Here is a 23993-nt window from a genome sequence, read left to right on the forward strand (position 1 = left end):
TATAAGAATACATTTTTAAAAAATGCATCCCAACGGGGCAGTGGTGGCACACACCTTTAATCCCAGCACTTGGGAGACAGACTCAGGTGGATCTCTGTGAGTTTGAGACCAGCCTGGCTTACAGAGCAAATTCCAGGACAGTCAGAGATATACAAAGAAACCCTATTTCAAAAAACCAAAAAAAGAGATTAGAGAGATGGCTCGATGGCTACTCCTCCAGGGAACCCAGGTTCAATTCCCAGCACCCACATAGCAGCTTACAACTGTCTGCAACTCCAGTTCCAGTGAATCTGACATCTTCACACAAACAAACATGAAGGCAACACATCAATGCACAGAACTTTAAAAAACAAGAAACAGTAAACAGATAATCAGAAACCAAAAAAATAAGCCATCCTTTTAAACAGTCCCAGAATTGCAAATTCAGCCGGGCGGTAGAGGCAGAGGCAGGTGGATTTCTGTGAGTTTGAGGTCAGCCTGGCCTACAGAGCGAGTTCCAGGACAGGCTCCAAAGTTACAGAGAAAACCCTGTCTCGGAAAAAAAAAAAAAAAAATTGCAAATTCAAAGCCAACTGGGCTACACGGCAAGACTCACCCTCAAAAAAAAAAATCCTAAACAAAAATACACACCACAGCTGGGCAATGGTGAAGCATGCCTTTAATCCCAGCACTTGGGAGGCAGAGACAGGTGGATTTCTGTGATTTCAGGACAACCTGTTCTACAGAGCAAGTTCCAGGACAAGTTCCAAAGCTAGAGAGAAACCCCGTCTCAAACAAACAAAAAACACCACAAAAAAAACTTTTTTAAAAAAATGTAGGGTGTGGTAGTGTACACCTACAACCCAGCACTTGGGAGGTAGACGCAGGACTACAAGCTCAACGCTGCCCTGTGCTACCCAGCAAGGCTCATGGCAGGTTAGGCTATATAGTGAGACCTGCCTCAAAACTACAGCAGTCGTAGAGAGGTTAAGGAATCTGCCCAGGAAGGGTTGGGGTTAGAACCCAAGTCATCTGGCTCCTTTATGCAATACAATCTTCCGCATCCCACAGGACCACGCTCTTCTGTGCTGTGGCCATGTTTTCCCAAAGCAGCCCTATCAGACAGGAGAAACATGACAGTTTCAACCCGACTCCTAGACACAAAGACAGCTCTCACTAAACCAACAGGCATGAGATGCCAGGGTGATCAGACTGCAACCAGGCGGTGGCTGGTATTGGTCAAAGCGTAGAGAGAAGACTACCACTGTGCCTGCCTCACCATGATGTTTCCTGGGGAACATCCAAACCCAACTCCCCTCCTTTTGCGGGTATGGTACACAGACTGTAGCCAGCTGTGACTGGGAAACAGGCCCTGGAGTGTACAGACTAGAACCGTAAAGGACCCTGCTCTAGCTGACCGTTCATGGCAACGACTGTGGACACAGTTACCATTTGCAACACCATGCCCCCTCACCCGCTCCCCATCACTAATGGGAGCTCATGAGGATAGAGGCAGGGGGTAGAGAGGTTGAGAAGGGAGCCAAGGGGTTGTGTTTCCAGCCCTTGGGCTCTGGCAGCAGTTTATTATCCACAGGAATGTTCCAGCAGTGGGAGGGCCACACTGATGCACCCCAGCTGAACAGCAGCCCACACAGCCCTTCTATCGGTGGCTCACATGAGTAGGCTAGCGAGGCTCTGAATAGATTGGTCCCACCTTGACTGCTAACACCTTGTGGATCTCCTGCCTGGCCTTCTCTAGCAAATAAAGTCACCCTGTCCCCAAGCTGGACGCAGAAACCCAACTGCTCTCAGAGGTGGGAGACAGGGCTCTCCAGAAGAAAGTTAAGAGCAGCTGTCACGCCACTGGCTGCCAAGGCTAGCTTAGCCAAATCCCCAGGAAAATGCTGCAGCACATGAACATGAAAATGCAGACCACAGACAGTCTGCTTTCCTTCCTATACACATGTTCAAACAAGGCTGCTTCCCCCGCCAAGCCCCGGACTTCAGCGGGATGAGGTCATTTCAATGGCTCTGTCTGTGGCTTTTGCTTTCCCTTCATTCTGATGAGCCAGTTTCCACTGATTTGACCCAGATGCAGCCCTGGGAGTGCAGAGAAGCAAGAGCAGAGCATGATTGGAGTGTGATGCCTACCTCTTCAAGAGCTCCCCTGAGCCAACCAGGCGAGGGACTGCACAACCCAGCAGGCCCACAAGGCACTGGGTCACAGGACTCCTGAAGGAAGCCTTCAGGAGAGGCAGGTGGGAGGCCACCTGCTGGATCTGTATTCACATTCCTTAGTAGATGTCTCCTGGCTGGATCAGAGGCTGGCTACAGGTCACAGGCTTGGGTGGGGTACCACCGTTATGCACTTTGGGCCGCTGGAAGCACTTCAGGTGGAGGATTAAAGACACCTCCACATGAAGGATAAACCTGGCTGAGGGTGGGGCTGTATCCTGCAGCAAGCTTCAGATGTTAATGAGCTGTCTCTGGGAAAGAGCAGGGAGGCTGCTGGAAACAGAGGGGAGGCAGACGCTGACTTTAGCAAGACCATCAGCAAGACTGTAGCCAACTCCTCTGCATCTTAAGTCCAGAAGGGAGCATGTGACAGCACCTAATAACAAAACCCCTAGGTGTGCTTGTCCCTAGGCAAATTTGGCAGTTGTAAATATGGCTAGTTGGGGTGGTAGTCTTTGGAACAGGGAAGGCTGCCAAGGAGCAAGGAGCTCTCTGAAAAGCTCCACTTTAGCGGAAGTCAGAGAGCTGATCCATGGTGAGATTATAGACTATTGAATGGCAGCCCTGGCCTTAGAGCTGAGAACTCACCTGCTTACCCACACTTAGGAAGAAGCTATTTTTGGTACTGAGAACACCAGACCACAAGAGCCAAACACGCCAAAATACCACCCTTCTTTCAACTTTCCTATTTAAAGTATTTGCTTGGTTCACTCAGAGGGAGATGGGTGTCAGTTCTCAACATAGCAACCCTGGATACTATGTGGGAAAGAAGGCCAAGGAACAGGAGAAATCCCGGGACGAGCTGGGAATTCTAGGTTAATACCTACTAAGACAGTCGAGTGAGGATGCAAACAGAACCAGCTGCCATCACGAGTGCTGCAAAGCTGTGCGAAGGGACTGGCTATGGGTAATCAGCTTTCACCCACTGCACTGGGTAAGCCAACTTTCCTGCTGACTGGTGCCTTACGACTGCCACCGTCTTGGAAGCTTGTCCCATGTAAGGGGGGGCAAGCAAAGAGCTCACCGTTCTTGCTATGGTGGCTACTTCTCAGTACCCTAGATCTATTCATTTTTAAAGTTGTCTGAATGCAATGGTTTCTCCAGCACTTAAAGAGAGTACTGAAGGGAGATGCCTCTGCTGTCGGAGGCTAGTGGAAGGGGCATCAGTCAAATGATCAGTAGAGGCACAGATTGTGGGTCAAGACTTTGAGCTGGGCCAGGTGGTAGTGGTACATGCCTTAGGCAGGCAGATCTCTGTGAGTTCAGCCTGGTCTGCAGAGCCTATTGCATAGAGAAACACTGTTTCAGGAAAAAACAAAACAAAATAATTTGAGTTGGGTATCAGGGACTCTCCTACCTTAGAATCACTCTGCTTACTATCTTCCACTGTCCCACTAAGACCAGAGGGCCCTGGCACACTCAGGTTAGACACTTTGAACACACCAGGGAAGAGCAGAAGAGAAACCTGTCATCTTTAAGTAGTGACAAGCCCCCGTTGAACTCCTTTCCAGTCCTGGTAATAAAGCAGCGTTGCCACCCTATCTATCTCCAGCTCTCCACATCATTAAACACAGTCCAACTGGGAGAGGCTGCCCACACCAGTCCCCAGGGCAGGAGCCTCCTAGAACACTCCAGACCAACGATCTTCCAGGGCTGCTTACTCTGCAACCACCTCACTTAATTTAGCATCCCACTGATACAGCACCTAGAGCAGTGGTTCTCAACCTGTGGGCTATGACCCCTACCAGGTATTTGTGTTACGATTCATAAGAGTATTACAGTTACGAAGTAGCAACAAAAACCAATTTATGGTTGGGGCATCACAACATGAGGAACTGTATTAAAGGGTTGCAGCATTAGGAAGGTTGAAAACCACTGCCCTAAAGGTAGGCATGGGTCATCATCCCAGCTGGAACGCACATGGTTTGGGGTTATGCAATACTTAGTGGTCAACTGATAGGTTCCACCTGACCAGAGTCACAGGCATGCTGTAAAGGAGGCAAAAGAAGCCTCAGACAGGCTTTTTTTTTTCTCCTTTGTCTCGCTTACTGACTTAGCAACCTAAAAATTATCTGTGTTCAAGCATCACAAAACTAGTTTCAAAGGACTTGCAAGTACAGCCCTACTCTTTTCCTTTTCTTTCCCCATTTATTTATTCATTTCTTAGACAGGGTCTCACTATGTATCCTAAGCTGGACTGCATTCACTATGTAAACCACACTTGCCTCAAACTCACAGAGATCCACTCACTTTCCAAGTGCTGGGATCAAAGATTTGCGCCACCACACCCAGCCTGCCCAGTCCTTTTCAATACTAATACTGATTAGATGTTCATTATTTGGCCTTACCTTTTATGAGTTTATATTAATATGAGCATACACTTATTCAGTTCTCTTTAAACACAAGTGATCGCCTGAGATTTCCAGGGTCCACATGGATCTTTCTCTTCTCTGTAATACTATGGAGTAGCCCATTATAAGCATACATGATCCTTTACTGACCTCACAAATGATGCAACAATGAATATTTTCTACCCTAGTATGTATACACATGAGCATGTTTCTATGCCAGATATAAGGAGGGAAATGCTAGCTCAAAGGGATGTATTTTTTACAAAGGTGGATGTTCATGGAACTGGTCATGTCTAGAGGTCATCTACACCCACTGCACAGGAGTACCTGGGAACCTGTGCATGAGTTAGGGAGACTCTAAGGTCTCCATCTGTCTTAGTTCTCTCTCGCAATGAGGTTACTTGCTTGTGTGCCATGCTACAGATACCTACAGGGCCCTCAGCCATCAAATGCAGACATATGTGGGAGACAGTCAACTCCTATTTAATGGTGACTATTTGGTAATAAAAATCCCAGGGCAGTCAGACAGTGGTGGTATACAACTTTAATCCCAGCACTCGAGAGGCAGACTGATCTCTGTGAGCTTGAGGCCAGCCAAGGCTAATAGTCTTTAAAAATAAAAAAGGTCCACCGCAAGGGCAGTAAAACGAATAAAGCCACAATGATGACAAGAGCAAGGGTGGGAGGCAGGAGGAATGGGACCGATTCATTTCTTGAAGTTAGGATGTGAATGTGCAAGACAGCACGGGAGGAAGCTGCTCCATGGGCAGCCAGCGGGCTACACGGAGGTGATCATCTGACCTGCCCTGGGAGTCCAGGAGGGAATCTGGGTTCTGAGAAACAACTGCTGAGGATGGGAAGGGAAATGAAGCTGAAAACTGAGATTAGCTTGAGGGCCATCTGCAGAACAAGTGCACTAATTGGCTCCATTGTCAGATCCCAGAGGAGGCAGCGAATGTCAGGTAAAAACAGGAAGGCTAGCCTCCAAAATACTAAGCCAATGGACTAGAGCGGAAGTTGACAAACTTCTGTAAGAGTCAATTAGTAAATCCTTAGGTTTTGTGACCAGAAAGGGTCTCTAGCTCCTATTAGTTTTCTTTTGAGAGCACGAGCTAACAGTATCAGTCAGACTGCACCATTCAAGTCCAGTCTGGTAGCCAAAAGCCCCTTTCCCAACCATACAGAACCACAGTAGCTCCCATCCACTACTGTGCCAGCAGCCAATATATCCGCTCTCAAGAATATACACTGAGGCTTCATTTTATAGTATGAATGAACTACCATGCATCACCAGACACTGAGGGAAAACAGAAGCCTGAACAAGAATGACCAAGATAAACAAGGGAACCAGATCCCAAAGGAATGAAATGGTTTCAGGGTCAGGAGATAATTTAAAAACAACAACTCTAATTAGCGTGTCAGAGAAACACAACACAATTTAGCTTTCAAAGCAAGAGCAAGATGCTATGAGAATGAAACTGGAGAAACAGAGGAAGGAGAATTTAAAGTACCCCTGCCAAATTAATACCTACACTGGGACACCTGGAAGACAAAGTGAAGACAATGTATCAAACTACAGTAAGAAAAGACATGGGGAAAGACAACTGAAAAGCAAATGGGCTCAATCTTAGAAGTCTATTCATTAATAGCATACACAAGAACCTGAGTTTGAGCCTAACATGGGGGTGTGTGTCTTAATTAGGCTTTTATTGCTGTGAAGAGACACCATGACCATAGCAACTCTTATATAGAAAAACATTTAATTGGGGCTGGCTTACAGTTGAGAGGTTTAGTCCATTACCATCATGGCGGGAAGCACTGTGGCATGCAAGCAGACACGGTGCTGGAGAAGGAGCCGAATTCTACGTCTTGATTCACAGGCAGCAGGAAGAGACTGTGAGCACTAAGCTTGGCTTGAGCTTCTGAGACCTCAAAGCCCATCCCCAGTGACATACTCTGAAAAGGCCACACCCCTAACAGTGCCACTCGTTATGGGCCTACGGGGGCCATTTTATTCAAACCTCCAAAGGGACTGCCAAGCAAAAAGAAATGGGTGGAAAGAAATCATCAAAGAAGTAGGAAGAAAAAACCGTGTACAGAAGAATGCCTGAAGACCTCAAACTGAATGGTCTAAGATTACTCAGAGCAGTAGTTGAGAAAGAAAGTTCAGGGGCTGGAGAGAGGGCTCAGAGGTTAAGAGCATTGCCTCCTCTTCCAAAGGTCCTGAGTTCAATTCCCAGCAACCACATGGTGGCTCACAACCATCTGTAATGGAGTCTGGTGCCCTCTTCTGGCCTGCAGGCATACACACAGACAGAATATTGTATACATAATAAATAAATAAATATTAAAAAAAGACAAAAAACAAAAAAACCTTTCAGAATCAAAGATCAATAGAATATATTGTATATACCCCATGAAGGAAACAAAATAAAAATAGCTCACCCCAAGGTACCTTCAAATCAATGAGAATCAGGCCGGAATTGGTTATGTTGTCTTCTTACTTACAAGCCCAGCCTTGAACGTCTGAGCCATCTCTACAGCTCTGGTATCAGATATCTTAATAGTGACACACATGGTTTGAAGTCAACAGATCGATGCTTTTAGTGTTATGAGGAAATATAAATTCAGTTAGACTAATTCAACCAAAAGCAACAACAAAACAAAAGTTTCAGGATTTACCTCCCACATATTTTTTCTGAGGAATTATTTAACAATTGCTTCAGCTAATCAAGAAAGGACAGCAAGAAAGAAAAAGATACAAAATTTGGAAGACACTGATCTAGGGAAGCTGTGAAAAGAAGCTTCTGGGTTGAGAGCGACATAGCTGCCCGCAGCATCAGCAGTCCAGACTGGAAAAGCAGGGAAGAGCCTTCTGCAAGTGGAGAGGGGATGCCATGTAGTGAATTATCAAACTAAAACCAAATGTATGATCACTTCAAGAGCAGGGAGAAAAAGGCATAGTGTTCTTTCAAACACAATGAAGAGAGGCAACCAGAAACACCATGAAAAACGTAAAAGCTGATATAAAGCAGAGGTTCAAATATTACTCAGACTAAAAAGCAGTAGGCTTCAGAGCAACTGCTGGGACCTGGGAAATGACAGCCACTGAACTTGGATATCACAAGCACTCTGCACGGCATGGGGATACTCAATATATAGGTGGAGAAGACGCTGCAATACTAGCACTCTGCAAATATTAACATGTCGAGATAAGGCAAGCACTGTTCGGTCGTTTTCAGCTTAGAACCAACACTGAGGCAAAGCATGGAAGATCACCCGACAGGGCCAGAGATATAGCTTAGTGGCAGAGCACTGGCCTAGCATGCTTGAGGCCCCAGGTTCAATCCCCTGTGCTACAAAGACAGCAAAAGACCTTGTAACAGAACACACTGACAATGTGAAGTAAAGAAAGATGAAAGCTAAAAAGACAGCGAGGGAAGTTAAGAGACGGTGGAAGGCAGAAGAGACGTGGAAAAGCTGGCCATACTCATATTTTTACCTGATTTTCATAAAAAAAATGATAGGTTTGTAGACACTTAGGAGTCCAAAGGCAGATATACAAAAACTGGGAATTCAGGGCATGAGGACAAGGAAGGGGAGCTGATACTTTTCTTTCTTTCCTTCTCTCTTTCTCTTCTTTCTTTCTTCTTTCTTTTTTCTTGAGACAGGGTTTCTCTGTGTAGCCCTGGCTGTCCTGGAACCCACTCTGAAGACCAGGCTGACCTCAAACTCAGAGACCCACCTGCCTCTGCCAAGTGTTGGGATTAAATGAGTGCACCACCAAGTCCAGCAATACTTTAATTGCTTAATGAATCAAGAAAGAATTGAGTAATTGCCGGGCGGTGGTGGTGCACACCTTTATTCCCAGCACTTGGGTGGCAGAGGCATGCAGATCTCTGAGATTGAGGCCATCCTGGCCTACAGAGTGAGTTCCAGGACAGCCAGGGCTACACAGAGAAACCCTGTCTTGAAAAACCAGCCCCCCCCCCAAAAAAAAAACCTGAATAATTGAATATTTAGAGTCAATGTTTAGAGGAAGTCACCGGAAGTACAAACCCCACGAACGTCAGTGCTTTTTTTTTTCCTGTAGTGGTGGTTTAATTTCTTTTTCACATAGGGTCTCACTAGGTAGTCTAGACTGGCCTCTAACTCTAATCCCAGGAAGGTGGGTGTAGTAAGGAGGAGGCCGCTTGTTGGTTCCTTGACGCTTAGCCCCGAAATAACCACACAGAAACTGTATTAATTAAATCACTGCTTGGCCTGTTAGCTCTAGCTTCTTATTGGCTAACTCTTACATCTGAATTTAACCCATTTCTAGTAATCTGTGTATCGTCACGTGGCTGTGGCTTACCGCATAAAGTTCTATCAGGCTCCAACAGGGCTACATGGCTTTTCTCTGACCCTGCCTCCTTTCTCCCAGCATTCACTTTAGTTTTCCCCACCTAGCTCTGTTCTTTTGCCCTATCACAGGCCAAGACAGTTTATTCATTAACCAATAAGAGCAACACATAGACAGAAGGACCTCCCACACGAGATGGGTGGGTGTTGGGGGTGGGGGTGGGAGTGCCACATAGAGACTAAAATAAAAACAATACCCATGATTCAGAACAGAATGTTACCTAAACTTCTTGGCCCTGCCCCACCATTCTGATTTCAGGGTTCAAATGTATTCATGCCTAAGTAGCATATCATTTAGATCTGCTTGTTTAGATCACCAGAATCACATCATGTGCACTTCTTGCTTTCTTGCTCTATCTGGTAATGTAGCCTCCATGGATACATGCAGCTACAGTTCATTTCCACTGCCAGAGAGAGACAGTCCACGTTGGAACTATACCTTGGCTATTGACTACTGCTACCTGACTAATTCTAGGATTTTTTGTTTGTTTGTTTACAGCTCAGCCAGGAAAACTCCTCTGAGAATAGCTAATCTTTTAATATGTCCTTCCTCCAGCCAAGCATAGTAGCAAATGCCTTTAATCCCAGCACTCTTGGGAGACAGAAAGCAGGAGGATCCCTATATGTTTGAGGCCAGCCTGGTCTAGGGAGCTAGTTCCAGGACAGGTAGGGTTGTTACACAAGGAAACTTTGTGTCAAAAAAACCAAAAAAAAAAAAAATAAATGAAATAAAACAAAATGTTCCTCCCAAACAAATCCTCCCTCCAAAGTTTGAGATTTGCCTCTGCAGAGACAAAAGTAGAAAAACCTGGCCTGTGGCTAAAGTACCCAGTGTTCTAGGCAACCAAGAGAGTGATTCCCAGGATCCCATCTCTCTGCTCCCTGTCCTTGCACACACAGACTTCTGTCTCCTCCCGTAAACCTGAGATTACACACCCTGCTTTATAACAGGTAAACAATTGGCCTTTTTAAAGGCAGTCTGTACTTCTGAGCCACACCTCTCGCCTACTATCTCCCCCTTCTTCCCTGGGTGAGAGGGAACATGGATCTTAGAGAAAGACTCCATTAACAGGCTGCAGGAGCCAACACAGTAGGAGGAGCCAACACAGGCTTTGCCCTACTAGGATGTCACAGGAAGACCAACAATGTCAGACGCCAACAGGCTGGCCCACAGGCTCTTCATGTTTGCCACCTACCATGGCTAGGGCCAGCCACACTTCCTGTGTTATCTCTCAAGGGTCAGATAAGAGAAAGCTGAAAAACAGTAAGAGGCAACACGAAAGTGGCAATCTTAGGTCTGTACCATATGGCCGCTGTAGTGTTAAGAGCTTTGTATCCCTTACTTATCTCAGTGGGCTGGAACCCATGACATCACTTTAGGAGGTTAACCCAGCATTTCAAAGAGGAATCAAATAAGTAAAAAAAAATACCACTTGTGATTATACCATAAAGTCTTGCTAGGTCGCTAGAATACTTGTTCCATCTTTGGCCTTTTGTTTTGTGAAACTTCTGGTCTGCTTATATTCGTGCGCATTTATTTAGATGTACAGAATCATAATATAAAATGTACCTCTCACTGAGGACAGAGACTAAATACTTTGCAAAATACTTCCTTGTCTATTTCACAAGTGTCCCATGAAGATGCATTCGGCTACTAGAACAGTTTAACGGAGAAAATAGCTAACGTCCCCTCACCAACTTCCCCTGTGCCCCACGTCTCAGCCAGTGCTCTCAACCTGCGCTATCAACATAACAGCCTCTTTTCTGTTCCTCTTTCTTCTCCAGACCACATGCCATGCTCAGAACCTGGAACACTCTCCCCTTATCCTTCCTGACCTGGTTCTTTCTCAGCCATCAGGTCTCTGCTTGCACATGACCTCCAATTGCAAAGCCCCCTAGGACCCCCGACCTAGGCAGCTCTCGGCCCAGGGCCACTGAGACACTGTTCACTTGCGTGCTGTCTGTCTTCCTCTCCAAACTCCAAAGAGAACTGGCACATGTTTGTACTCACCCTCTAGAGCAACTGGGCAGAGCAGAACCTCACAACTGTTAAGTGAACAAAGACTGCCCCAGGCCTTTTCATTGGCCAATGTCAGAGCCAGGACTCCAAATCCAATCGGCCTGACCCAACACTTACTCCTCACCCTGTACTATTAGGAAAGTGTCAGCGCTAGGATAAAACCTAAGGAAGCCTAGTTCCTAAGCCCATGCTCCCTCCATGGTGTCACTGGAGTAAGGAAACCATGAGTGGCTTTCAGAGGCTGCTGCTTCTGGTCAGCTGAGAATCTAGAGGGAATAAATGAGAGAGAAGACTACACACGCTCAGATTTGAAAAAGAGGAAGGCATTACCAGTCACTGAAGAAATAACAAAAGAAATCAGTCAAACACATGATTTATGCTGAGTCCAGGACAGCAACCAGCTCAGAAAATAAGGGGTGTGGTTCTCTTAGTAATAAGATGGGAAGGAAGGCTGGAGAAGCAGCCGAAGGTCAGCAAGAGACTTCAAAGATACAACTGTGTACTGGGCACAGAGGACGAAGGTTGCAGGAGCTTCACTTTAAGGCACATGGAGTAGTAACAGAGAGCTGTCAATCTGGAACAGAGGCAGAGGGCATACAGGCCCTGACGAGGATGGCAGGAGCTAGATAATGGTTGGAACACTTTGGTAACGCTGCCACCTTGTGGCTATGGAATGACTGTCCCACAAAAAAAGGAATCTATGGATAGATCTGCTGTACTGTTGAAATCTATGAAACCTGATGTCAGTGCTAATAATAATTTTTGCAAGTCTGTATAGTAAACATTACTTCTGATGCTCATTTTTCTGTAAATAAGTCAAGTCACTGGGTAATGGGGCAACCTGATTCTGTAACTCTAAGTTGCGGGACTCCTGCTGCCCTAGCTGCCTTAAGCCAGCCAGCCAGCACTGACCATTTTAAAAGCTCCACAGATGACGTGAAGAAACTAGACAACAATCAGAGCTAAGGGGTCCTGATGAGCAGCAGCACTCGGCTAGCTTTGGCTGTTTCAAGCCATTTATAACAGACTTTTTGCTATCACAAATTTTGCTGAACTCTAGAGGACTCTGCAATCATTTACCCATAGGCCAGGGACAGAGCATTATTCTAGTGACCTAGGCAAAAGGAATACTTGTAATTGGCACAAACACAAACCTTCATTTGCATGTGAGGTGTGCTGTGATTTTTTTTCATCCCCTCTCTGGCTGTGAGCAGCAATTCAGATCCCTTAAGTAAACTGGGAGACAAGTGCCAGTTCATGGAGGTACAGTCCCAGCCACAACCATTTTAAAGAGTTCGCACCAGGCTTTTCACCATCACGACCCTCAGTGGACTGGGATATCCTATCACCAGGTCTATTCAGGCTGGAAAAGGAGCATTTATCCTGAGGGGCTGGCAGAAGGACCGCTGTGACTGGTACAAAAGGGACAATGCCACGATTCATGAGAAGCACAAACCTTCATTTGCATAATTGAGGCACCATCCCCTCTTTGGCCACATAAGCAGACAGGCTAAGAGACACTCTTCTGCCCAATTAGACCCAATAAATGTCTTCCCATAAGTGGTCTTTTCTTGCCTACTTTTGTCAATGCAGCTGAGCTGGCAACGCAAGGAGAGAAGCAACGGACCCAGCAGAGTGGCAGCGACCACAGAGGGAATGGCAATGGCAGACCAGCCCACAGGCCGAGCTGCAGAAACAGCAAGGCAGCTGGCGGCCCGACAGCTGAAGCAGCAGCTGGAGAGTTCAGGAGTGGACAGAGTAAGGAAAGAAGGGTGAGAAACAAGAAGTAGAGAGAAGGTGACTGGAGAGATGACTCAGGGCTCTTCCGGAGGGTTGGGGTTTGTCCCCAACTCCCACTTATCCCTGTAACCATCTGCAATTCCAGTTCCAAGGAATCTGATGCCCTCTTCTGGCCTCCAAGGGCACTGACCACATGTGGTGTAGACATAACACGCAAGCAAACATCCACATACATAAAAATAAACAAATCTTTTTTTTTTCTTTTTTAAGTAGAGAGACAGCAAAAAAGGGGTAGAGGATAAAAAGGGATAAAAGACTATAAGGGGTGAGAAGAAAACCTACAGACGATGATTGCGGAAGAGTTCCAGAAAACTGTCAATTCATTTAAACCAACATTCTCAAGTCACCCAAGGCCAAAAGACGGCAGACTGGTTGATACCAAATGCTACGGAATCCTGACTTACACAGCTCCCTGACCCTTGTTGAGCTAAGAGCCCTGATACCGGAGGCCTGAACAAGGACTGGCACGCTAAACTCTAATCTGCCACTACTCACGGCTCTCAAGTACTAGGGGATATAAAAACTGCCGAAGACTCCCATAGGAAGAGTTTCTCCTCAACCACCCATGACTTGATTTCTTTCCTTCCTTTCTGTGGTAAAGGGGATTAAACCTAGCGTCCCACACTTGTACAAGCACTCTACTGCTAAGTTATACCTCAGTGTTCTTACACTATTATTTTGAGATAGAGTCTTACTAAGTTGTCCTGGACTTGCTATAAAGTCCACACAGGACTTCAACTTTTGAGCCTCTGCTTCAGGTTTCCAGTAGCTATGCCCAAAGCTGGTTTCTTACCTACAGTCTCCATCCAGGTAGAAAGAACCACGGCTTTCTATCTATTCACAGTAACTTGTGATCCTCTTGCCGCTGCCCTAAACATGCCTCAGAGCAGAGATCAATGGTACTTGGTTAGCACTGGACCCAGCACACCAAAATAAAACAGTAGCCACTATGAAACAGGCACTGACTGCTTCAGAATAAACCACATACTATATTCTTGAAATTCACCTATGCAGTACCTATGAGAATTTCAAATGCAAGCCATAAGTAGATGTTTATTTCAGTACCACTGGGAGTCCTTGAAGAGGCCAATGACTGAGGAATAAAGGCAGGCCTCCCCAGCAAACAGTCTTTTAAAGACCAGTATCTTTCTAAGCATAATGTGCATACGACTTGTAGAAAATCTAGCTGGCACACAGGCTCCCGTTCTGTAGTCCGCAGCCGGTTCTAGATTCTGTGCAGGAAAAGCTCCTAGGCTGTGCTTACAGGACTGGTCCACAGATCACATTCTAAGTGGGCAGAACCCTGGAAACTGGACTGACAGACTATGGCCTACAGGTTCCATTTGATTCACTACCTGAATGAACACCCAGTAAGCTGGATACATTAATTTTTAGAGAAGTGGGAGAAGGAATAAGCAGGAATCTGAGATAATCCGTGCCTTAGGACATTTACTTTGGTTCTTTTTTTTAAATATTTATTTATTTATTTATTATGTATACAACATTCTGTCTGTGTGTATGTCTGCAGGCCGGAAGAGGGCACCAGACCCCATTACAGATGGTTGTGAGCCACCATGTGGTTGCTGGGAATTGAACTCAGGACCTTTGGAAGAGAAGGCAATGCTCTTAACCTCTGAGCCATCTCTCCAGCCCTTTGGTTCTTTACAAAGGGAGTCAGCCAACTCACTATAAAGTCACCCATCGACAGGATAAATAATCAAGCAAGGGAGAAATACAGATCGGCCCTGAAGCCAGCTGTTGGGACTTCCAAATCTCTAGGCCAGGGTTAGGTAGAGAAAGCAAGCCACAAAACACAGCCCATGTGCAAAAAAAAGCAGGGAAAGAAGAGCTCTCACGCCAGGCTCCCAGGCAAGTAGGGGTGATCTTGAGGAAAGGGTTATGGAGACGTGTTGGGCTGGGTGGAGAGGAGCCCTCACCGACTGCCACTATCAATGTTCACCTTGGAAGAGAAACAGAGGGCAGTGATCACTGTCACTTAGGTGCGGTGTCATAGGAGTGCGATGGAAAGAAAGAACAGCAGAACAAAAGAAGGCTTTGTGGATGCCACAGGTTGATCCCAGCAACCTACTGAATTCTGGCTGGGAGTGGGAAGGGTAGCGGAAGGACAGGAGGAGGGAGCCAGGATGGTAGTAAACTAATGGCTCACAGTTTACAGTCTGGTGACTGTCAGTCACGCCTGGCTACGGTGCCTTCTGTCATGCTTCTGCGAACCCGTGTCAAGGAATACATTTACCTAAAGGTCAATGCTTAAGAAAATAAAGACAGCTGCCCATTCCCATGAACTTAAATGAAAGAATCCGGCTGTATTTGAGTGACGTGCAGGATCTTGTGCTGTCTGTCCTGAAAGGTTTGCTTGTCTCAAGTCAAGTGGTCACATGGATTTTCAAAGAACAATAGCCCTCATTTATAGAGCTGTGGAAAATACTATAAAAAAGACATTGGGACAGGATATCTGAGAAGCCAAGTTGTTCTTATAATGCTAAGTGGCAAATGAGAATACACAAGGACATGACCAAATCACCATGTGCGTAAAACAAACTCTCAAATTTCCTGGTTGGGAATCATTAAAGGCAACCCTTTTCCCTTGTGTGTTGCCTACAACATCTTGACACATCATGTCTTGACTGGGGCATGGAATGTTTGTCTTCTGGTGAATTAAAAAATGCTTTCAGAGCTGGAGAGATGGCTCTGTTTAAGCAATGGCTGCTCTTCCAGAAGACTCAGGCTCAATTCCTAGCACTCCTAATGGAGGCTCTTAAGTCTCTTAACTCCAGTCTCAAAAGACCTAACACTCTGGCCTCTGTGGGCACTGCATAGATACGGTATACATACATGCCCATACACATGCACACACACAAATTTCTGTTACCCGTATCTTTCTGCCCTACTCAAATTTATCCTGTTTGATACAACAGTTTGTCTCTCCTACCAGGAAGTGGGGTGCTTCAGGGAAGCGACTATCTGTGCAGCATCCAGCACATTCCAACAGACAAGGTGTAAGAGTATGGCGAGATTTCCCTGCCCTCTACGGCTGTGTGGTTTTGAATTGGTGACTTACGCTTTTTCTCACCTATAAAGTCTCCTAAACAATAGTGCTATTCTGTGGATTAAACGTATTAAAATGTTATATCCTAAGTTAGCATTATATGAATTTATTGCTGGGCCATGGTGGCATAGGCCTTTAATTACCAACCACTGAGAGGCAAAAGCAGCAGGCAGAATCCCTGTTGCAGTTTCAAGGCCAAGCACTGCGTCTACAGATACGAGTTCCAAGACATGCCAGACGCTACACCAAAGAAACCCCATCTCAGGGCGGGAAAAAAAGGAAGAAGGAGGAGGAAGGAGGTAGGAGCGAGGAGGAGGAGGAGGAGGAGGAGGGAGGAGGAAGAAGAGAAGACGCAAGCCAAGAATGAAGAAGAAGAAGAAGAAGAAGAAGAAGAAGAAGAAGAAGAAGAAGAAGAAGAAGAACAAGAACAAGAAGAAGAACAAGAAGAACAAGAACAAGAAGAACAAGAACAAGAAGAAGAACAAGAACAAGAAGAACAAGAACAAGAACAAGAAATGAACTTATTATTCCATCCAATGAATCACTTACTCCCCCAAATATACTGCACCAGGAAGTATTTTTTAACCTTAGCAGTCATGGCGGGCCATCCTGTGCCTTGTGGGGTGTTTCACAGCAGGCCTGTACTCCATATACTAGATGCCAACAGCACACACACACCCAGGTCCAACAACCAACATGGTCTTCAGAGAGTGCCGGTTCTCTGGAGGGACAAGCCCTCCCTCTGTCATTTAGAATGACTGTATCGGAATTTTCAGATTAGAAAGAGCACTCAGTTTCCCAGCACCCCATCCTCCCCCCACGCAACCACGAGAGCCACCATTTGCTCACCGCTCAGCTGCCTCGGCGGAAACAGGTTATAGGTGCTGTAGATATCGTTGGAGAACTGCAACCTGAGCTCAGGGCTCCCCGTTAGGAGTTGCGCCACATGTTCGACCTGAAATGGTGTCTTCTCTAGGATCACCACAGCATCTTCTCCAGGTGTATCCCCAGAGTCCTCATTCACCTGCAGGCAGAGATAGCATCAGTGGGCCCATGGACAACACCACTAGAAAAGCCTGCATACAAACAGAAGCTTCCAAAGCCTATGAAATCCCAGCACTGGGGCTAGGAAATAGTCTTGCTGATAAAATGCCTTCCATGCCAGCATGAGGACCTGCGTTCCATCCCCAGGACCCATGTAAAAAAAGCTGGTGTGATAATGTTGCTTTAAATCACAGAACCGGGAAAGCAAAGATAAGTGGACCCCTGGGGCCTGCTGGCTCCCAGCCTGGCCTAATTAGTGAGTCCGTCCTCAGTGAGAAACCGTATATATACTAAAAAGCAAGACAGGAAGCAAAAAAAAAGACAGAAACAATACCTGAGGTTGACTTCTGTCCTCTACGTGAACACACAGATGCTAATAATAATAACAATAAGGTGTTCTATATGGGACTGGCTGCTTTTCCAGAGGGCCCACGTTCAATTTCCAGCACCCACATGGCAGCTCACAACTGCCTATAACTGCTCTTCCAGGGGAGCCAACACCCTCACACAGACATACACGTTGGCAAAACACCAATGTATATAAAATACAAATACATTTTTAAAAAGATGATGCTCTATATCCTGCAAAAGTAAATATTCAGCCGAGATCTCATTCTTTATAAGCAAGCACATCCAATTCATTAGCATGCAAATTAGTTTACATCTTTAATAAAAATTATATATACGCCAAAGAATTGTTTAAAAATTAATGCCCAGGCCAGGCAGTGGTAGCACATGCCTTAAAATTTACTTTCCTTAGGAGTCATTACCAGTAAGAGATTTGTATATCTATTATATCCGCTTGTATTCCCAGGGTCATGTAAAACTTTCTCAGCAGAATAAAGTCATGAGTGGAACAGTTTGGGCAGCCCATTCTAGAGAAACCTTGATATCTGCCTTGACTAGGCCTCCTCAGTGGTTTGGGACAGTGGTTTGGGCAGCTAAGCACGCGGTGTTAGAGCCAGCAGCCTATCGGTCTCCACAGACATGCTTGCAGTACAGGAACTATCACCTCCTCATCCCATGGACAACCAGGGGTCCCTGTCATACAAGGGAGCGCACAGCGTGTGGAATGGGTTAACGACTTAGGCTGACGTCATGTGAAGCAGGGACCACTTCTCTTCATAGTTATCTCGTCATTTCCAGGGGCAGGGCCCAGAGCAAACATCTGCAGAGTTCCTGGCGCCTTTTATACGTAAAATGAATGATGAATGACTTGGGGAATTTAACACGTGGTTTTAAAACTGGTAGACATTTGTAGGGAAGAAGTTGGGGCAATTAGACCTGGATGTGTGCATTCCTTTAATTCCACGGGAAATCTTGTCACTTCATGCATCGCAGTGGTGCAATTCCACCTTCCCCGAAACGTGATTGGTAGTTCCCGGAGTGGAAAAAAAAAAAAAAAACACCGTTTCTGTCGCGTAGACTGGTTCCCTCTTTCCCGCGCGCCCCCCTCCCGGGTGCTTAGTGGTACCTTCCCGTGCAGGAAAATGATTTTGTCCCGCGCAGACTCCCTCAGCACTTTTTGGACTCTAAAGCCGGAGAACGGTAAGCGGACAGGGGCAGAAGCACCATTGCCCACGCCTGCTTCCTTCCCGTCTGTGCTGGGGGTTTCTGCCTCCTCTGCCTCAGGCTCACGCTTTCTCTTGAGTTGAGGGGCCACATCCGCCATGCTGCCCGGGAAGAGCAGTACCCGCCTGCACGTAGGAGCCGCTGCCCACGCCCCTTGCGTTTCCTCGCAGCCTGTGAGGGGCTGGACTTCAAATCCCGGCATGCTCTGGGCAGGCAAGGCCGCTACTTCATTTCCCGGCCTACTTTGCGTCTTAGTCGGATTGTGCAGGTTTTGCACCCGTTTAGCTGAGGGTTTTCTAATGACCTCTGTGGCGGAGCAACTACAGCTCGAGTCATTGAGCTCCTGGTCCTGCTGGCAGGCTGTGGGGAAGGGAAAGGAAGAAGACGAGGTCCTAGCGAGGGATGTATGGCCGTGGGGAGGACCCATTTTAGCTCAGCGCCTGGGGCGGGAAACCGAAAACTCCTTAGGGCTCTGAGTGACGGTTTACATTAACATCCCTACTCAAGAGTGGGCGTGGTTTTTTGTTTTTTGTTTTTTACTTTTTTTCCCAAACAATTTTTTAATTGATTTATTTCATGTGCATCGGTGTGAAGGTGTCAGGTCCTCTGGAACTGGAGTTACAGAAGTTGTGAGCTGCCATGTTAATGCTGGAATTGAACCCAAATCCTCTGGAAAAATAAACAGAATGTTTTTAACCGCTGAGCCATCTCTCCAGCTCCGAAAGGGATAAAAATAAATCTACAAGCCGTTTTATTTCTTGGTTGTTATTTTTTTTTAACAGTGGGTACTTAAACCATTTTTCTCCCACTTTTGTAATTTTACGTCTGTTTTTCTTTTTTTATGTAGACTTGGCCTTATTTGCTGAGAAGAAACAGTAAGCTAACAGGATGGATGGTAGTGTATTTCCATCACTTCCTTCCACCCTGGAGGCTTCGTCCTCTAAATCTAGTTTGCCTGTAATTCTGCCCCGCTACCCTGGGATGTGTATTATTCTTTGATTGCAACTGGAGGATTGATAATAAAACTTGCAGTTTCTGGTTCTGTAGGTGTCTTCTGTGGTCATTCGTTCTGGCTTCACCATTTTTCCTTCCCTTTTGTGAGACCCTCACCCCTTATTCTCAAAGGGACGAGAAAAATTTCCTAGCAGCATGTTTCAAAATTAGAAGCCCAGACTAGCTTCATGTTCCCAGAAAGATGGTGCTTTCTTTTCCCCCTCTCACCTGGGAAATTCCAAAGCACAGGAACTCTTAGACACCTGGTGATAAAAGGCAGGGGAGTAACCTTGCTCTGAAAACAAAGAACAAGCTGACATAGCCGGACGGGAGAGGGAGCAAAGACCTTGCACGCGTGCCAGATCCCCTCCCCATGACCACCCAAAAGGGCTGCTTGTGACTTTTGCCTTTAAAAACTAACCCCACAAAGGAACTTGTAACTCCTCTCTACCTCGCTGTGAACTAGTTTGTATTACACTAAATAAACCTTGCTTGTTGCAGTCTGGGCTTCTCTGGTTTCTGGTGGTCTCCCTGGGGGTCGTAATCTGGGCACAACACCTTTAATTTGGTAACTCCAAATATTGTCAAGAACTGATAGTCTAGCAAACGTTATTTTTGCCAATGTTTTTAATTTTTCACACAAGTGTAATGGATGTGGCATTTTTTTCGGTTCTTAATTTTTGTTGTTGTTGTTGTTTTGGTTTTTGAGACAGGGTTTCTCTGTGTTGCTTTGGAGCCTGTCCTGGAAATAGCTCTTGTAGACCAGGCTGGCCTCAGACTCACAGAAATCCGCCTGCCTCTGCCTCCCCAGTGCTGGGATTAAAGGTGTGTGCCACCTGGCTCTCAGTTTTTAATATTAACAAGATGTAATTTTCAATTTGCTTTTTAGTTAGTAACAAAGTGTACCATGTATTAAAAATAGTTTTGGATAGTATTCCATAGGAACCTGAGTTGCATATGATTATTTTAAAGTGAAAGACTCTAAATGCATTTGTAAGCCCCCTCAACCCTAAGACATTTTTCTAAAACCTTACACTCACTCTCTCTTGGAAATGGGACAGTTGCCCCCACAACACACACACACACACACACACACACATATGCTGGACTGCTCATCCTCCTGTGTCCTTGTGAATAATCTTCAAACATAACTCCATTCTGGGAATTGAGGCAAATACAACCCACAGGTGTTGACTCAGTTCCTGATGTATTGATTTAGTCACTGGACCAAGGTCAGGATGGACCACAGATGCTCTCTCTTATCTACCCGATCATGCAGCTATTCTCCTGCCCTGGAATAGACCAATCACTGCTAGTAACCCTTTGAATAAGCCAATCCAATAAGTTGGAAAACAACCTACAGGTTCCCCCCTTGTGTCTGTGGCTTTTTGATTTAAAAGATAGACTGTAACAGCTATCAGATGTCCTTCATATCCCGAACCTGAAGGGCCCTGTCATGACAGAATAAAAATCCTCTTGCTTTTGCATCAATTGAGGTTATGTGAGTGGTGTCTGGAGCAACTCCTCCCTGATGTTTGGACTTCTAGTCCAACAAAAGTAGAGGAACTTATCAGGGGACCTGGAATCTGGTATAATTGCAAGCTGTTACTTGTCCAAGGCTTCCTCACCTTCCACGAATATACACTCTGAGGTTATCAATTACATGCAAGACCAGAAAGAAATGTTCCACAGTGGCAGTAACAAAACCTACTCAGTTCTTGGACTATATTCTTTTTTTTTTTTTAATGTACATTGGGGTTTTGACTGCCTGTATGTCTGTGTGAGGATGCCAGATACCCTGGAACTGGAGTTACAGACAGTTGTGAACTGCCATTTGGGTGCTGTGAACTGAACCTAGGTCCTCTGGAATAGCAGTCAGTGGTCTTAACCTCTGAGCCATCTCTCCAGTCCCCTGGGAGTTTATTTTTTTTTTTTTTTTTTTTTTTTTTTTTTTGGTTTTTCGAGACAGGGTTTCTCTGTAGCTTTGGAGCCTGTCCTGGAACTAGCTCTTGTAGACCAGGCTGGTCTCGAACTCACAGAGATCCGCCTGCCTCTGCCTCCCGAGTGCTGGGATTAAAGGCGTGCGCCACCGCCGCCCGGCCTGGGAGTTTATTCTTATGATAATATTTGAACTTTTTTCAAATCAGAAAAATGAAAGAAAATGGCTGAGCATGATGACAATTTGTTTAATACCTCTGAGGAATCTCTCCAGCCCCTGAGGGAGTGGGATCTTTAAGAAGTGGAACTGACTTGACTTAGGGTGATGAGATACCATGACCAAAAGCAGTTTGAAGAGGAAAGTCAGAGTAGGAACTCAAGCAGGGCAGGAACCTGGAGACAGGAGCTGATGCAGAAGACCTGGAGGGTGCTGCTCAAAAGCTTGCTTAGCATGTTGGTTATTTTACCCTCTGTGCATTCTCCTACAGGAATATTAGTGCAGAGGTGAGATATTATCTTAGAATGGATCTTTTAACCACATAAACAGAGTAAAACATTAAAAACATGTGGGAATCAATCTCTGAATTGATTCTAAAAGGAAAATTGAGACTTTGTGAATTAGCAGAAATGGACCCAGCAGAAATTGTGATACATATTAATAATGAGGAAATTGACAAATTATGGACAGAAAGTGAATCTTGGCAAGGAGCTTTCAGTAACTTTTGGGAGAGATTAAGAACAAATATCCAAAAAGCAAGAGAATTCAATTTATAAAGAGAACTAGATGGATCCTTCCTCTCATTGTACAAGGAACACCAATATCTGGAATCCCTACATTCTATACTGATGCAAATAAATCAGGTAAGGCAGGTTACAAATAGGAAAATTTAAGTAAAGTGGCTCAAAGTCCTTATGATTCTGTCCAAAAGTCAGAATTATATGCTATTCTTATGGTATTAATGAATTTTACAGACACTCTTGACATAGTTACTGATTCACAATATGCATAATGAATTGTTTTGCATATTGAAACTGCTAAATTTATACCAGATAATACAGAATTGACTTTATTATTTATTCAGTTACAAGAAATAATCAGGAATAGGAATCAAACAATTATATATATATTTTTTTTTTTTTTTGGTTTTTCGAGACAGGGTTTCTCTGCAGCTTTTTTAGAGCCTGTCCTGGAACTAGCTCTTGTAGACCAGGCTGGTCTCGAACTCACAGAGATCCGCCTGCCTCTGCCTCCCGAGTGCTGGGATTAAAGGCGTGCGCCACCACAGCCCGGCTATATTTTTATTTATTATAAGGGGAATAAATAAACCAGAATGAGAAGTCCAAATTCAACTGTGTGGTGAGGGAACTATAGAGAGAGAACACCTGGGCTGTACATCCATTTTTCTCTGGGTCCCAGAAAGGCACACCCTAACTTGGTCCCACCACTTAAAGATAATTGGTTAACAAGGCTTCCCCATCACCTCCCCGTTTGGTCTAAAGAAGAGCGATCCAAGCCCAATACCAAACTATATACAATAGGAACAGATATCAAGTATAAAATTACAACCAACATAAACAATATTAAACAAGGAACACATGACAAATGTTTGAATAAACATTCTACTCCAAAGAGTCTAAGTCTTGTATTGGAAATAAGGTTGGCTAAATCATAAGGCGAAAGTAATTATGACTATCTAATCTTCAACCCCATCAAAGGCCTGAGAAGGGAAATACTATTACTTGAGTAGGCAGGAAGTGCAATCGAGCAGCTTCCAAAGTGTGCAGTAGATGAGACAGCTGGCTGCCTGAGCACTCACTTAAAGTTTCATTTGCAACGTTGAAGCAACCAACTTTGGCTAAAGCCTAGCATAGCTGACAGACCATTTTTAGAGGCCTTGAATCCTGTCCCAAGCATTTAAAGCTGCTGTGCTATATAGGGGCAAGGTGTGGTCATCGTAAAGAGCCTGATCCTGAGGACCAGAGTAATGTCCCTCGCCTAGAATTTGATCTTGGGAAATCTCAAGTCCTTTGTTTGTTGTTTTTTTTTTTTTTTCCTGTTGCTCTTAAATTTTTGCTTTTTCTTTCTAGTAACACTTTCAAAGTAACTGCGGTCCATTTTCTAGGACCGCTGAGAGTAAATGAATCCAGTCTTGTGGCGTTGCTTTGTTGCTTGAAGCCCACGTTTTGACCATTTCCCTAACGAAGGACAAGTTATTCCATAAGCTACAATTGCTTGTTTAATTTCCTTTAGATCATACGTATGGGCTCCCATGTGTATTCTTTGACTACCTTTGGGTACTTGGGGACAGATGCTCTTTCTGATGATATCACTGGAAAAGCAGGTATAACTCTGGGTAGGCTATCCCAGAGTTTGGTACATACTGATGAGGCTACATTTTGTCTTTGTACCTTTTGACCCTGGTCATTAAGTTTGATAAATTTCTCAATCTTTTAAAATCTTTTTACCACTGCCTTTTGTAAAGTCTAGCTCTCCTGTCCAGTGTTCTGTTCTGTGATAATGTTCTCATTGAGGATTTCAAGGTGTGAAGTCTATCCAGTAAAGATAAGGTTTTATCCTTGGACATAATTTTTA

At 45.1% G+C, this 23993-nt stretch overlaps 1 protein-coding gene across 1 annotated transcript in view; it reads right to left on the bottom strand.

Moving 5' to 3' along the window:
• Positions 1–18620, bottom strand: part of Dcps (decapping enzyme, scavenger) — a 42572-nt gene extending 23952 nt beyond the window's left edge. The window contains exons 1-2 of the mRNA XM_038322856.1: positions 18372–18620; positions 16703–16877 (exon numbers count right to left, since the gene is read on the bottom strand). Of these exons, the coding sequence (XP_038178784.1) occupies positions 16703–16877; positions 18372–18569 (373 nt within the window). The 5' untranslated portion in view covers positions 18570–18620. The remainder of the gene's footprint in view (positions 1–16702; positions 16878–18371) is intronic.
• Between the last annotated feature and the right edge of the window lie 5373 nt (positions 18621–23993).

The sequence above is a fragment of the Arvicola amphibius genome, chromosome 3 (assembly GCF_903992535.2).
Source record: "Arvicola amphibius chromosome 3, mArvAmp1.2, whole genome shotgun sequence".
Classification (NCBI taxonomy): Eukaryota; Metazoa; Chordata; class Mammalia; order Rodentia; family Cricetidae; genus Arvicola; species Arvicola amphibius.